This window comes from Eucyclogobius newberryi, unplaced genomic scaffold (genome assembly GCF_026437365.1).
Source record: "Eucyclogobius newberryi isolate DKJ021-1_F unplaced genomic scaffold, fEucNew1.0.hap1 SCAF_14, whole genome shotgun sequence".
Classification (NCBI taxonomy): domain Eukaryota; kingdom Metazoa; phylum Chordata; class Actinopteri; order Gobiiformes; family Gobiidae; genus Eucyclogobius; species Eucyclogobius newberryi.
Window position 1 is genome coordinate 18,959,777 of NW_027315768.1, and position 12,521 is coordinate 18,972,297.

Here is a 12,521-nt window from a genome sequence, read left to right on the forward strand (position 1 = left end):
ACGCGCAAGGAATAAAGTCTGGCGGTAATGCAACACTTGGATGCCAACCGCCATAAAACAACAACAACAACAACAAATCACAGAATATAATCACTCCGAGAACCGGAACAATGGGTCTATCAAAAGAAATCATGAAATACACAAATCGCTCGGCATGGAGTATATATGGAGTATGCTTATTTTTAATGCAATCATTTGGTATTTTGTCATGATGTTTTGCATTTGGACGGCTACTAAACCTAAACCTTTAAATTATAAACAAACTTCTCAACTAAACAGATCACGTAATAAAATTACAGTGGAATTAATTGGAATGACAACGGCCAAAACGAAATAAACCTTGTAGTACATGGTCAGTGCACCATCTAGTGTTTTTTTTCCACCGTCCTGGGCGCCACCATGGATCTATTAATATGACGTACGCCACAGGCTTTATAGATTCATTTTATTTGGGACACATGCGGTGGTTTTGCACATTCTCTAATAATACAGTAGATCAACATGATCAGTACATACAATCTTAATGTTTCCAAGTTCTGGGGGGTGGGATTGTACTGATATGTGATAAAGCAACACAGAAAATAACATCAGAAAGGTGTAGCTTTAAAGTATTCTTCCAAAGGTATTAGTGATATCCCTCCAATCCAGTCCTGCAGCCATACTTGGATCAGTTCCAGCCTCATGAAAAACCACTTGTGGCCTATTGGCCACTTGGCCATGACAGGATGTCTGTAATAGTACATTTAAAACAATAATGGTTAATTTAGTAAGTATGTTTTCATCTTATTTTAGATTTGACATAGTCTAGGCCTACACATAAGTTTGTATCAGCTTTCAATATACATACCTGGAAAACATTGCTTCCTGCGCAAACAATAAATCTTCAGGGGGAACGTCCATCAACTTTCCCGTAAGAGTCAGTCGAGCACATCTCGGATCTTCAGGATCATACATCATTTGTCTAAAATACAAATATAGATTTATATAGGCTTTAATTAAAACTGTACAGAATATTTTTCTATACAATCCAACACTGAAATAGCTCACCGACAAAAGTCGCCTTCAGCCTCTGAGAAAGTCAAAGATGCATATGGGTTTATCTTCAAGTCCGAGACAGAGTTGTCCATAGGAGTCATATAGAAGTAAATGATGCCAGTGCTATTGTCCAGTGGGCCATCACTGACAGAGAAAATATTTCCAAAGGGGATTCCTTTGATCTGGAGACAAGTAATGACAGAAAAACTATTAAGTTCACAGATGTAGAATTAAATCACTAATCCAACCATACTTCAAATATAAACCATTAGTTAAAAAAAGAATACACAGCAAAAGGCATGGTAATTAGATGAAATAAAGTAAGACACTACAGGCCGATTAAATAAAGCAAGACACTACAGGCCGTTTGGTCAGTTTTCCCTCTCAACATTTTCATGCGGAAACAACACAATTGTCCAATCTGCTCCTACTTTTTAAAAATTGATTTAATTTAATCAACTTGCATTCATACATGAGACAGTGAAACTTCAAAGGTCGTTTTCTTATAATGCATTTTAATCCCATAGGGATATAAAGATCAGACCTTAAAGTAGCACCTACACACACAAAGCTTTACAAACTTGTACTCAACAAGATTTTGACAGAACGTACAGAAGGATTTGTTGATATCGAATTCCAAGCCTGATTTATTCAAGTTTTATGTCTAAAAATTGGGCCAAAATTTAAATTCAAGGCCAATTTTAGTCTGATCTAGTTTACTCAAAAACTTAATAAGATATTCCCAAAATCCCCTCTCGACCTTTTTCAGATATCCCATATGTATATATATGGTATGGATATGTCCCAAATAGATTATTTCTATATGAAAACCAACCAATTAGTAACCAGTAATACAATGTCTTCCTACATTCATATGCTTATGGTAAATCGGGGGAAGTTTGACATTTATATCTAAAGTATTTTTTTCCTATTCAGGAGTAGTGCCTTAAACATTGTTGATGGACAAAGGCTGGTCAGTATTATGGTGTAGGTCCATAATAGGCCATTCAGAGGTGTTTTAGTAATGAGACAATAAATATATATTATATCAAATCAAGTAATCTAATTGAGTCAAAATAGTCTTTCAGCAAATAGGCCACAATAATGGATATGCTCCAGTCTATAAATGTATAATAAACATGTTATGAACGGGATGCCCCAGTTGCGCTCTTACCCTCTCTTGAGTTGAAATGGTGGACAGCACCCCCCAGTCACTGTTGTGAGCAATGTATCTGGCGGTCCTGGCAGTCTCCTGGTGAGGAGGAGGAGGAGGTGAAGGAGGGCTACTACTGCTGCTGCTGCTGATCGTCGCCTTTTCAACGGGATACGAAAAAAGACGAGATGATTGCTGGACAACAGTGTCGACCTTGGACTTTACCATCTCTCCAGGAGCCACAGCCTGCTTCTTCCACAGCCCTGTCGAGTCCACCAGCAGCGGGGCCACCTCCTCAGACAAGTCCGCGTCCTCCGCCTCCACCACGTCGTTAGAGACCACCCAGGACACCGAGCTCCTCAGGGTGTAGCCCCGGCACACGTACAGCGCAGCGGCAATGAATGCCAGGGAAATGTAAGAGGACTTCATGGAGGGAACAGGACGGCCGTTGTGTGTACTCTGTTGTTTACATGCTCACATGTGCCAGCGTCTGTTACGCAAGTAGATTTAGTGAGCGAGTTCACGACAGCGACCCCTGCTGGCGGGGAAGAGACAAGACAACAACAGGACTGGAATTAAAGTAATGCAACGCCCTTATCATTCTGGCTGATTTTCTCTAAAACGCCTGACTAAAACTTCTCCCAATTCAAACTGAAGTCTTTGGAGAATAAACAATTGGACTTTTTGTGAAGCTGAGACTAGTTTTGGCTTCAGTTGATTCTGTGCAGTCTGATTTACTCTAGGTCTAAGTTCGTAGAAACAAACTGCATAGAGGAAAACCAGATTTGAAATCCCGTCTTGATTTTCTTGGGTCAATACAGCATATAAGGAGTAAAGCTGCTGTTAAAGGTCTGGACTGACACACAATAGACTGGACATTTTTTGGGTTAAAGTAAAAACATTTAGGCGGAATTCCCATATAAGGCCTATAAATGTACCAAAGTAGTTCTTCCCAGAATTTCTTTTTACATTTTTTATCAGATGGTGGACGAAAAGAAATGTAGAGAAATGTCGATAGAGTCTGTATAAACCCCCTGGAATAGTCAAACAAATAGACAATATTAAACTACAGACATTTCAGACTTATTTTACTTTTGATAACGAGTAATGCACAGTACATTCAACAAAAGTACAATATGAATGAAAACGAAATCCCACAAAATGTATCCATAGATTGGGCTTACTAATTAAGTAGTTTAATGACATTAAAGTTCATTTATTTTCCACCATCATATGAAAAAAAACACAGTTGTTACATTTAAATAAAACCATTATGTAATGTGTAGGGATGAGGAGGAGCTGTGATTCAGGGGCATCAGACTGGGGGACCCAGTTCAGGGAGGGTCCCTCACAAAGTCTGTTATGTGCATTTTCATATAGAAAACATGCAATGTACCCAGGCCCAGAATGTGGTGTTCTGCTCTGATTATGTAGAGCTTCATCATTCCATTATACTGTACATAGGACACAACAATAGCAACATTACAAAACACAAGTAGTTGTTTCTTACATTTGTCCCTTTCTCTTGAAAATGTTCCTGTCATAAAATATATATATATTAAAATCTTTATTAAACAAGATATCGTTACTTCTAAACATCCCTGTTAGTTTATGTGTCATTAATCCATAGTCTTATCACTCCAGGCCATTGATTTCCTTTTTGCAAGCTCTATCCAGGAAAGTTCTCCACAGTCAGACATGGACTGTAGGGCAGAGGGCTGAGTAGGAGAAGGTGATGGAAAAGAGGAAGGATCAGCAGTTTTTCGAATTTCTTCTTTAGGCCTCTCTGGCATCTTTTTAGGATTTGACACTGAAACATTTTTGTTGTTGTTATTATTGGCTCTTTTGTCATCATATACAGCAACTTTAACACAACTTACCTGTATGCGTAAACTCTTCTTTTGCCTCTTTGCTGACTAATGTCTCACTTTTCATTTCCACCGTCGCAGATATCCACTCTGCTTTTTTCTCCAAAAAAGCAACCTTCTTACTCATTGATGTGCCCCAAACTGAGTGACCCTCCATCTCCTCCAGATCAGCTGTGCTGGTTTCACTATCAGCAGTGGTATCCTGAGTAACAGCTAGACCTGTGGAGCGTAGACTCCGAGCACTCCAGAGAGGCGTGCTGTGTGGACTCGAAAGGCCTGTGCCACTCTGTGATGTGCTTTCTACCTGTCGAACAGAGCGCAGAGGAGACTGGCTGGTCCATATATTGCTTTGTGGCACAGAGTGGGTAACTGGGTCTGCTGGCGTTGGCTGTGACACTGCTGGTTTTGTTGTTTGGGCTTCTCTAAACGGACATACTGAGGTGTTCTGTTGTACTGTAGGCAGTACAACAGTTGGTGCCTCAGTTTTGGCAGCATTGGTTAATGGGTGATTTATACTTTTTGCATCCAGTATTTGTGCTGGATTTGTTTTTTCAACTTGCATTTTGTGTGAGCAAACTGGCCTGCCCTGCACTTTAGGAAATTTACATGTGAAAATATTTTGAATACTTCTAGTCTTTTCCATGGCCATACTCATCCAGGACACTTCTGTTGAGGTGGCATGTGGCTGGGGCCCCTGAGGTCCCTGGGGGAGACCTTTCACTTGGGAGGGCTGGGCCTCTGCAAAAACAAGTGGGCTGTTAACAGGGGCTGGGGCAGTGTGTTTGGCTGCACATGAGGCTGTAGATACATCTGTGGAGAGACAAAACTCTGTTAGACATGCCCGAGAGCACAGCGCTTCAGAGGTATGCTAACGAGTGCAAAGGTCTGTTGTCAGTTATTGCTCTGTGATTATTAACCATGTGAAAAACTGTAATATACATTACCAGTGCAAAAATATTCTTTGTATAATAAATGGCTCTATAGGACGTCTAGCATAGAAAAAATGCCTCTGAAACTCACTTGTTTTGGTTTCTGCAGTTAATGCTTTTGTAGACGGAGGTTCAGTATTATTACTTGTGTCTTGTTTATGATTTTTTTCCTCAGGCATTAAACATTCATCTGAAGCAGTTTCCAGCCTCAGCCTCATTGACAGAGATGTGGATCGCAGTTTAACACCAAATGTTGTCTTCGCTTCTTCTTCCTCAGCCTCCTTCGCTGAATCAGAATGATCACCCGCATCTGTGACTTTGTTTTGAGTCTGTCTCACTGATTCCACCTTTCTGAGACTGTCCTTTATCATCCATGTCTCTTCCCTTCCCATAACAAGGTTTCCAGGTTTAAAATCCACTTTTGGGCTGATGCTTGGAGAGGTGTCCAGTCGTTTTTCCCCTGCCTTTATCCAAGTATTTTCACGAAGCCCAGTGAAACTGCCTGAACGTGGTCTTTCCTCATCTTCCTTCCTTTTAGAAGCAGACAAATGAAAGGAACCAGAGCCTGAGAGTGGTCTTTTAATTGCTAATGTCCTGTCTATCTCAACTTTAGGCTGTAACGCTATTCCTGGCCTCACAGATGCCTGCTCAGCGGGCATGATTTGAGACTTCATATTAGCAGCCCAAGTCTTGTTTTGTGTTTCTTGGAAAAATTGTACATCAACATTTCCAGAGTTGTCACACTTTCCCTTTGCTTCTGATGGAATAAAAAATGAGTGTGGCCGGGGCCTTACATCTGCAGGTCTTTGACCTTTTGGCCGAAGAATCTGAGTAGACATTGTGGGCATTTCCCCAAGAATAGAAATGTCTTTTTGGGGCAAAACCATACTAGATGAATTGGATGATGTCTCAGGCATTGCGGTTTCTGATAGCACTGATGTAGTTTCAGTTATTTTTGCATTCACAGTTTCACTTTCTGGCTCTTTTTGGACATCAGGCGGCTCCTTCTCCTCATTAAGGATTTCTGAGTTGTTTAGGTCAGATGTCAGTGCTGTGGAGGCAACCTGCACAAACAAGAATAAAACTAAATAATAATAACAGCGCTTTGTTTTCTTATCAAACTTAATATGTCAAAATGTATGTTCAGAAAACCAAGACTATGATCAAATGTAAAGTGTTGTGTGATTTATTATTGTAAGAAATACTTACAGTGGAGGGCTTCTTCTTGGAGCTGGCCCTCTGGTTTCGGGGTTTAACAGACAAGCGGTGACGGGCAGCTGAGGTGTCTAAGCAAGAGGTGAACTGAGCAGGAGAGCTGAAGTCTAGTGGAGCCGCCTCAGTGGGAGACATTGCTTTTGGAGGAGGTTTAGTTGGTACTGGTTTAGGAGTGGGCAGTATGGGATTAGTGGACATTTGGGATAAGGCCTGAAAAAGATCAAATAAAAACAACTAGTGTTACATTTACATTGGCATTTGTATATTTGAGAATTCTGGTAAGTCTGAAACATGTTAATATTTTTTATTATTTTAAGTATATTTCTTTCTTTCCCACACCCAAATTCCACTGACAGGCTCCCGCCACATAGATACAGTATTTAATTGATCTTATTTAAAACCTACAAAACATGAACAGACTTTTCCTACATCTAGAAGAAGATTTACGTAATCTGAGTGGAATCTGAAAAGGTGGTTATGGTACCTTAATCTTTACTTTATGACATAAATATAATCTGTTAAAACATTAACTTGTTGAGAAGAGTACACACACACGTGAACAGTGCAGGACTTGCATCTCAAGCAAAACTTTATTGACAAGGAAAACAGAAAATACTTGTACTAAACCTATAGATTTAGTTGAATAAGTACCTTAATAGGGTTTTCCTGTGCTATGTGCCTCTCTGTCATCACCGATTGTCTACAGACGTGTTTTATATCTGAGAGACAAGATTGATCTTCTGAAGGTTTGCTGAGAAGAATTGTAGGTGGTGGCCCCAAATGAAACTTTTGTTGTTGTAACTTCTCCTAAAAGTCAATATCAAATGTGTTTATGAAAAGTAATAAAAGAAACAGATTTCAATTAATCCCAAATTCATACCTGCAGTGCTTTGATATTGATGGAGATATTCTCCTGGGATAAAACTCTAGTTGGTTCAGCCTCTGTCAAGACCTGGTCAGCCAAAAATATGCTGTCATGAGACCATGCTCGCGAGCTCATGGCTCCTGGATTACACCTAGAGATATGAGGGGTAAAACATTGCTGTAAAAGTAAAAAAAATATTCTCAAAACAACAACTGATAAAAGCAAATTATTACACTAGATCTTCATCTGATCCAAGTGCCTCTGCAGCTGTGATATCACTGGCAGACTGGCTCAGTTTTCTATTTGTTTCCCCCTCTTTCTTGCTTTTACCAAAGAGACGTAGTTTTAATGACTTTAGCTTGGATCTTTTGCGTCCTAAAGATGGGGAAAAACGTGTATATTTGGATCATCTTCATACACACACAACATAATGTCCTGTAAACAATTCATCTCACCCGAAGAGTCCTCAGTGCTCTCTTCTGTGTCGCCCAAAAAGGTCTCCATGTGTCTTCTTCTGCAATAAATACAGAGAAAAAGTCTAAGAAATTTCCCAAGTGCGATCAGCAAATACAGTCAGTTCAAGGCTGCAGCACAAACTCCTGCCCGCTGGTGTAGAAGTAGCCTGGAGTGATAGCTTGAGGTTGAGCTCAAAGGTTTATTGGTGTTATCAGCGCCGTTAGAAGCCTATAGCTGGGAGTGTTGATACAAGGAGTACATTTACTGTACCCACTTTGAAAAGCATTAATACATTGTTTTATGTAGAAGTGTTGTGTTCTCCAATGAGTGTAGGGTATGAAAAAAGTTATAATAAAGTTAAATTATTACAGTTGTTTTACATTGTATAGTAATATACAATGTTTGTATATGCTGCAACTACAGTACATGGGGGGGAAATGTCTTTGATATATAATATCATCAAAATAAACCATGATTAGAATTTGTATTGTAAGCAGTTTATACACAAATGTTCAAAACAATACAAACGTTTGGTTCCTTTGAAAGAGCAAAAAGTGCTCATTCTTCATTGCTGGCTAACTCGAAAGTTGTATAACTTTCCTGTAGCCTAGAAACTGGTGTCAGCAGAGCACAATATCATCTGGAGCATGTCGCTTGATAAGAGTAGTGTCAGATGATGAATAAACATGCAAAGTCCACATTTTCACAACCATGCACTGTATTTAACCATGAGTGCACATCTTGTTCAAACTATTAAATGTAAGCCTAACAAATGACATTGTCATTTTAAATTTAACATTGATATTCAAACAGTAAACTGGCTTTAGTGTGATTTTTGATCTAATTTAGAGAGGCAGACTATAGGCCTAACAGCAACACAGGATAAGCTGGTGGATTATTAACATTGCTGAGAGATCCTCATAAGATTTCACTGCACAATAATCCACAGTATCTGCTAGATCACAGGCTCCAAAAGCCACAAAAGCGCCTACCTTTATTTGAAAGTCACAAGGAAAGTTATAGTCTTTTAGGCAACATACACATTTACACAGGTATGGTGCATTTAAACTCACCGTGTGTCTGTGGCAGCAGCGCTGCCTCTCCTTGTCCTTGTCCTCTGCTTTTCATAGATGCCTGGTTTGTCCTGTTCACAAACTGTCCCAGTCCTGATGTGGAAACCTCAGGCCAACATTTGATCTACGAAGGCAGAGCAGTCCAAAGAAGGGGACGTCCAAGGAGAATGAAAGACATGCACTGAGAAGGAAAGAGAGGGAGGTCACTCTATGATAAGAGTAAGCAAATGCACAAAGAGAAAAGAGGACAGAATGAAGAGAGAGAGAGGGGGAGAGAGATTTTCTATTACATTAGTGGCACACTGTGGCCCTCTGCGCTAAGCTCCTTATAAAACGCTAACCTGATTTTTAGTCCCAGAAATGAAAGGGGAAAAAAGCTCTGGAATGGGGACAGATGTATACAGGAATGACAAATTATACACTTACATTTTACAAGTACATTTAGAGCATATATATTATATATATATATGATTATATATATCATATTTATATATATATATGATATATATATATATATATCATATATATATATATGATATATATATATCATATATATATCATATATATATATATATATCATATATATCATATATATATATATATATATATATATATCATATATATCATATATATCATATATATATATATCATATATATATATATATATCATATATATCATATATATATATATATATATATATATCATATATATATATCATATATATATATATCATATATATATATATATATATATATATATATATAAAATCATTATTATATTGTCTGTCAGGTCACTGAGGAAGCCCCCCACAGGAGCATCCAGAGATGGAAGCACAATCTAGGCCACCGGGCAACAGTCTCAATCAGAGGTGGGAGGAGAAGGGGGGTATATAGAGTATATACATGCTTCTCATCACACAAATCCTAATATTAAACCCAGCCACTAACATCAGGATTATATGCAATGTAGTTCTTAAAACTCAGCATAAAATCCTTTACCCATTGTGATAATGTTATGTATTTCGATACATAACATACCCCCCATTTAACCACTGAAGAGTTGAGAGCACCAAATACATAACTGGTTGTAATACAGCATTGTAAATATTTATTGTAATAAAACAATGTTAAGTATGAGTCAATCATCGCACTGCTTTCAACTCTTATTTTCAGGTTGAAGAAACATAAAAAATCTTTATTATTCGATAGACAGCATGCAGCGGTCTCATTTTGTCACAAAGTGTTGCATTTAAAATATCCTTATGGATATTTGATGGATAACAAGTCAGTAGCAAGGACCACGCCACAATAATGGAATATGAGAGAATATTTATTGATAATAGTGATGATCGATGATAGATCGATTAGAGTTGGCTGGGTAGAGAATCAGGATGAGGGCTCTGTCTCGGGTGATCAGCCCAGCTGATTCAGAACCCCCCCCTTCCTTCAGAAAGTGATGCATTAAGGTGAAGATGATATAGACATGGGGTGGGACGGGGGGGTCGAGAGAGCCAAGACAATAAGGGATGCTGGGATAGGCCTGTATAAATAGGGCTTCTGGGTAATTAGAAGAGTGGAGGAGGTTCCTTGACTGAGGTTCACCTCCTGAACCTCAGTCAATGATTAACAATCATTAATTACATAGTTATTGTTCCTATTCCGCTGTTACTTTTATAATGTTTTAGTGTGTTTTGTGTGAAAAACATCTACAGTGGTCTCATGGCATTGTCTGAGATCGTAGTCACAATAACCAATGGAAAATCTGCCCTGAAGGAGGAGAAGAGCCAAATTACAATCATACCAATACAAACAGACAGTAAAAAATAACAATAATTAAAAAAAATAACTTCTCCGATTAATCTTACTTTTGGTCTCTTAAAGTAATCCAGGCCTCTTCCTATTTTAATGATCCATCCATTGTCAAATCTGAAAATGTATTTAAAATAAATTCACATCTAGAAAATAATTCACAATAGCACCGGGCTAGTTATGGTTGTCATAAAAGTGTGGATATTATGGGAATTAGCTGATTGTTATATATATATATAAAACGGACGTGTATTTCTTTGTAAACAGGTTACTTTAGTTTGTGTGTTATTTCAATATTACGGTACATTTATTGTATGTTTACATTAGTTTAGAGACAAAACCACTAACTTTCAAAAACATAGATGATATTTCAGGTTAAGTATTTACATTGTTATGGTTAAGTACACTGTATTGTCCCCATAGGGAAATTTGACCTCTGCGTTAGAGCAGTGGTCGCTGCGTGCAGGTCAGGATGACTTTCGCTGGAGGATTTTACCTGGGGCATGTTTTGAGTTCATGGGGGAAACCCACCCAGACATGGAGAGAAACATTGAGGCAAGAATGCTAGCCACTCCATAACTCGTTCTCCACTTTGTGTTAATTATTTATTTATTTTAGCGAGACTCAGCTAATTCCCTATAAGAAATGAATGGAGCAGGAAGTGGAGCTCCGCACTTTTAAGGCAACTGGAACTAGCCGGTCTGTTTAATGAAAAGGGTCAATAAGACTAATTCAACTAAACGTATATCCTTCCATATAACATAAACTTACCTGATCTCTCTGTCATGTATGGTAGGAGAAAACTCCACATCCAGAGTGACTCCTTGAGTCATGAGACTTTCTTTGATTTCAGCCAAGGCACTTGTCTGTTGGTTATCGGCCTACAAATAAAGGGTATACAAATGTGTATACAAATCTACCATTATTGTCATTAAATAAAATCCATAACCTTACTTCATCTTGTGACGTGAGGAGGTGGATTCTTTTCACTTTGTTCAACCCTTTAAGGAGCATTTCACAGAATCTCAGGAAATTATACAGCTGTGGGAAAAAAAACAAATGAAATACGCAAACAAATATATGTTATAATTCTAAGTAACTGATTGAAAGGAAATGGCATGGTGTTACCTGGTGTACGTGCCTTATATATGGGTCTTCTACCCACACTTCTGTTAGTGCACTACTGACATACGGTTTGAAAAGTGTCTCATAGCTGTAACCAGTGGCATCTTCTGCTATCTTTATCTGCTCATGATATTTTCCATCTGAAATGAGAATAAAACAAACTTATTAAGTTAAATGCTGTATATTTGAGATTCAGTCATGTCATTAAAACATCTTGCTGAATTTATGTAGCACCAAGACATAAAATAAAGTGATAATAGACATGTGTTTAACTGTTAATGCTCACCTTCTTTCAGCTTGTTGACGTGACATTTGATTTGCTCTGCTCTGTCCATGTAACCCTTTATTTTCTCTCTGTATTGTCCCCTTTTTGAGTCTTCTCTCACTGCTGCTGACAAAGACACATATGTAAGTAAAAACACACTTTAGAACTTTAGCTGTACACTGTTTTGCCCTTACCTTGCACTCATTGCACTACATCATTTTATATTTTACTTTATTATGTACATATCATGCCGTTTTTGTGTAAAGTGTTCAATGTTTGTTGTCTGTGTAGCACCGAACCACCAGTACAAGCTCCTATGTTTGTGAATTTTTGTTCAACGACAAATGGCAATAAAACCTTTTCTGATTTTGATTCTGATTTCGTGACTACCTTTTAACGTGTCCATGAGCAGCTGGATTCCTTCCTGGTAGCACACCAGAGACTCCTGAAAGCGCCCACCCTGGTCCAGCTCCACGGCTCGTTTCAGAACAGACGCAGCAGATGCCTCCATACCTGACACATGCGTCATTTTCGATCGATTCTTATTTAATTACTCTTTATAAAACTGTAAAATCGTACATCCTGAAGTGGCCAACCGACACTTTCCTCCCAAAGTAAATGGGAGTGTCACATAAAAATAACTCCGGGAAAGTAAAAGGTGTAGCCTACACTCACTGTCATGGGAGATATGCATGCGGCAATTTTAGTCAATTAAACATAATACAATC

The 12,521-nt window shown here is 38.4% G+C and overlaps 3 protein-coding genes across 5 annotated transcripts; all 3 read right to left on the reverse strand.

Moving 5' to 3' along the window:
• Positions 1-428: 428 nt before the first annotated feature.
• creg2 (cellular repressor of E1A-stimulated genes 2) lies at positions 429-2,698 on the reverse strand. Its single transcript, XM_072444742.1, has 4 exons — positions 2,210-2,698; positions 1,048-1,217; positions 848-961; positions 429-729 (listed from the first exon to the last, which is right to left on the reverse strand). The coding sequence occupies exons 1-4, from the start codon at positions 2,615-2,617 to the stop codon at positions 588-590; spliced, it is 834 nt and encodes a 277-aa protein (XP_072300843.1). The 5' UTR covers positions 2,618-2,698; the 3' UTR covers positions 429-587.
• Positions 2,699-3,393: 695 nt separating this feature from the next.
• cracdla (cracd like a) lies at positions 3,394-9,005 on the reverse strand. The gene is made up of 9 exons (XM_072444743.1): positions 8,595-9,005; positions 7,521-7,576; positions 7,299-7,440; positions 7,081-7,216; positions 6,852-7,007; positions 6,195-6,410; positions 5,077-6,049; positions 4,069-4,866; positions 3,394-3,998 (listed from the first exon to the last, which is right to left on the reverse strand). The coding sequence occupies exons 2-9, from the start codon at positions 7,567-7,569 to the stop codon at positions 3,808-3,810; spliced, it is 2,661 nt and encodes an 886-aa protein (XP_072300844.1). The 5' UTR covers positions 7,570-7,576; positions 8,595-9,005; the 3' UTR covers positions 3,394-3,807.
• A 941-nt stretch (positions 9,006-9,946) lies between these two features.
• Positions 9,947-12,437, reverse strand: mitd1 (MIT, microtubule interacting and transport, domain containing 1). 3 transcript variants are annotated; one of them, XM_072444744.1, is made up of 7 exons: positions 12,184-12,432; positions 11,815-11,919; positions 11,532-11,668; positions 11,358-11,444; positions 11,175-11,284; positions 10,460-10,520; positions 9,947-10,361 (listed from the first exon to the last, which is right to left on the reverse strand). In XM_072444744.1, the coding sequence occupies exons 1-7, from the start codon at positions 12,320-12,322 to the stop codon at positions 10,266-10,268; spliced, it is 735 nt and encodes a 244-aa protein (XP_072300845.1). In that variant the 5' UTR covers positions 12,323-12,432; the 3' UTR covers positions 9,947-10,265. The 3 variants fall into 3 exon arrangements, with proteins under 3 accessions (XP_072300845.1, XP_072300846.1, XP_072300847.1); XM_072444745.1 differs by having other exon boundaries at positions 9,956-10,361; positions 11,815-11,916; positions 12,184-12,421; XM_072444746.1 differs by lacking the exons at positions 9,947-10,361; positions 10,460-10,520 and adding an exon at positions 10,999-11,104 and having other exon boundaries at positions 12,184-12,437.
• Positions 12,438-12,521: the final 84 nt, after the last annotated feature.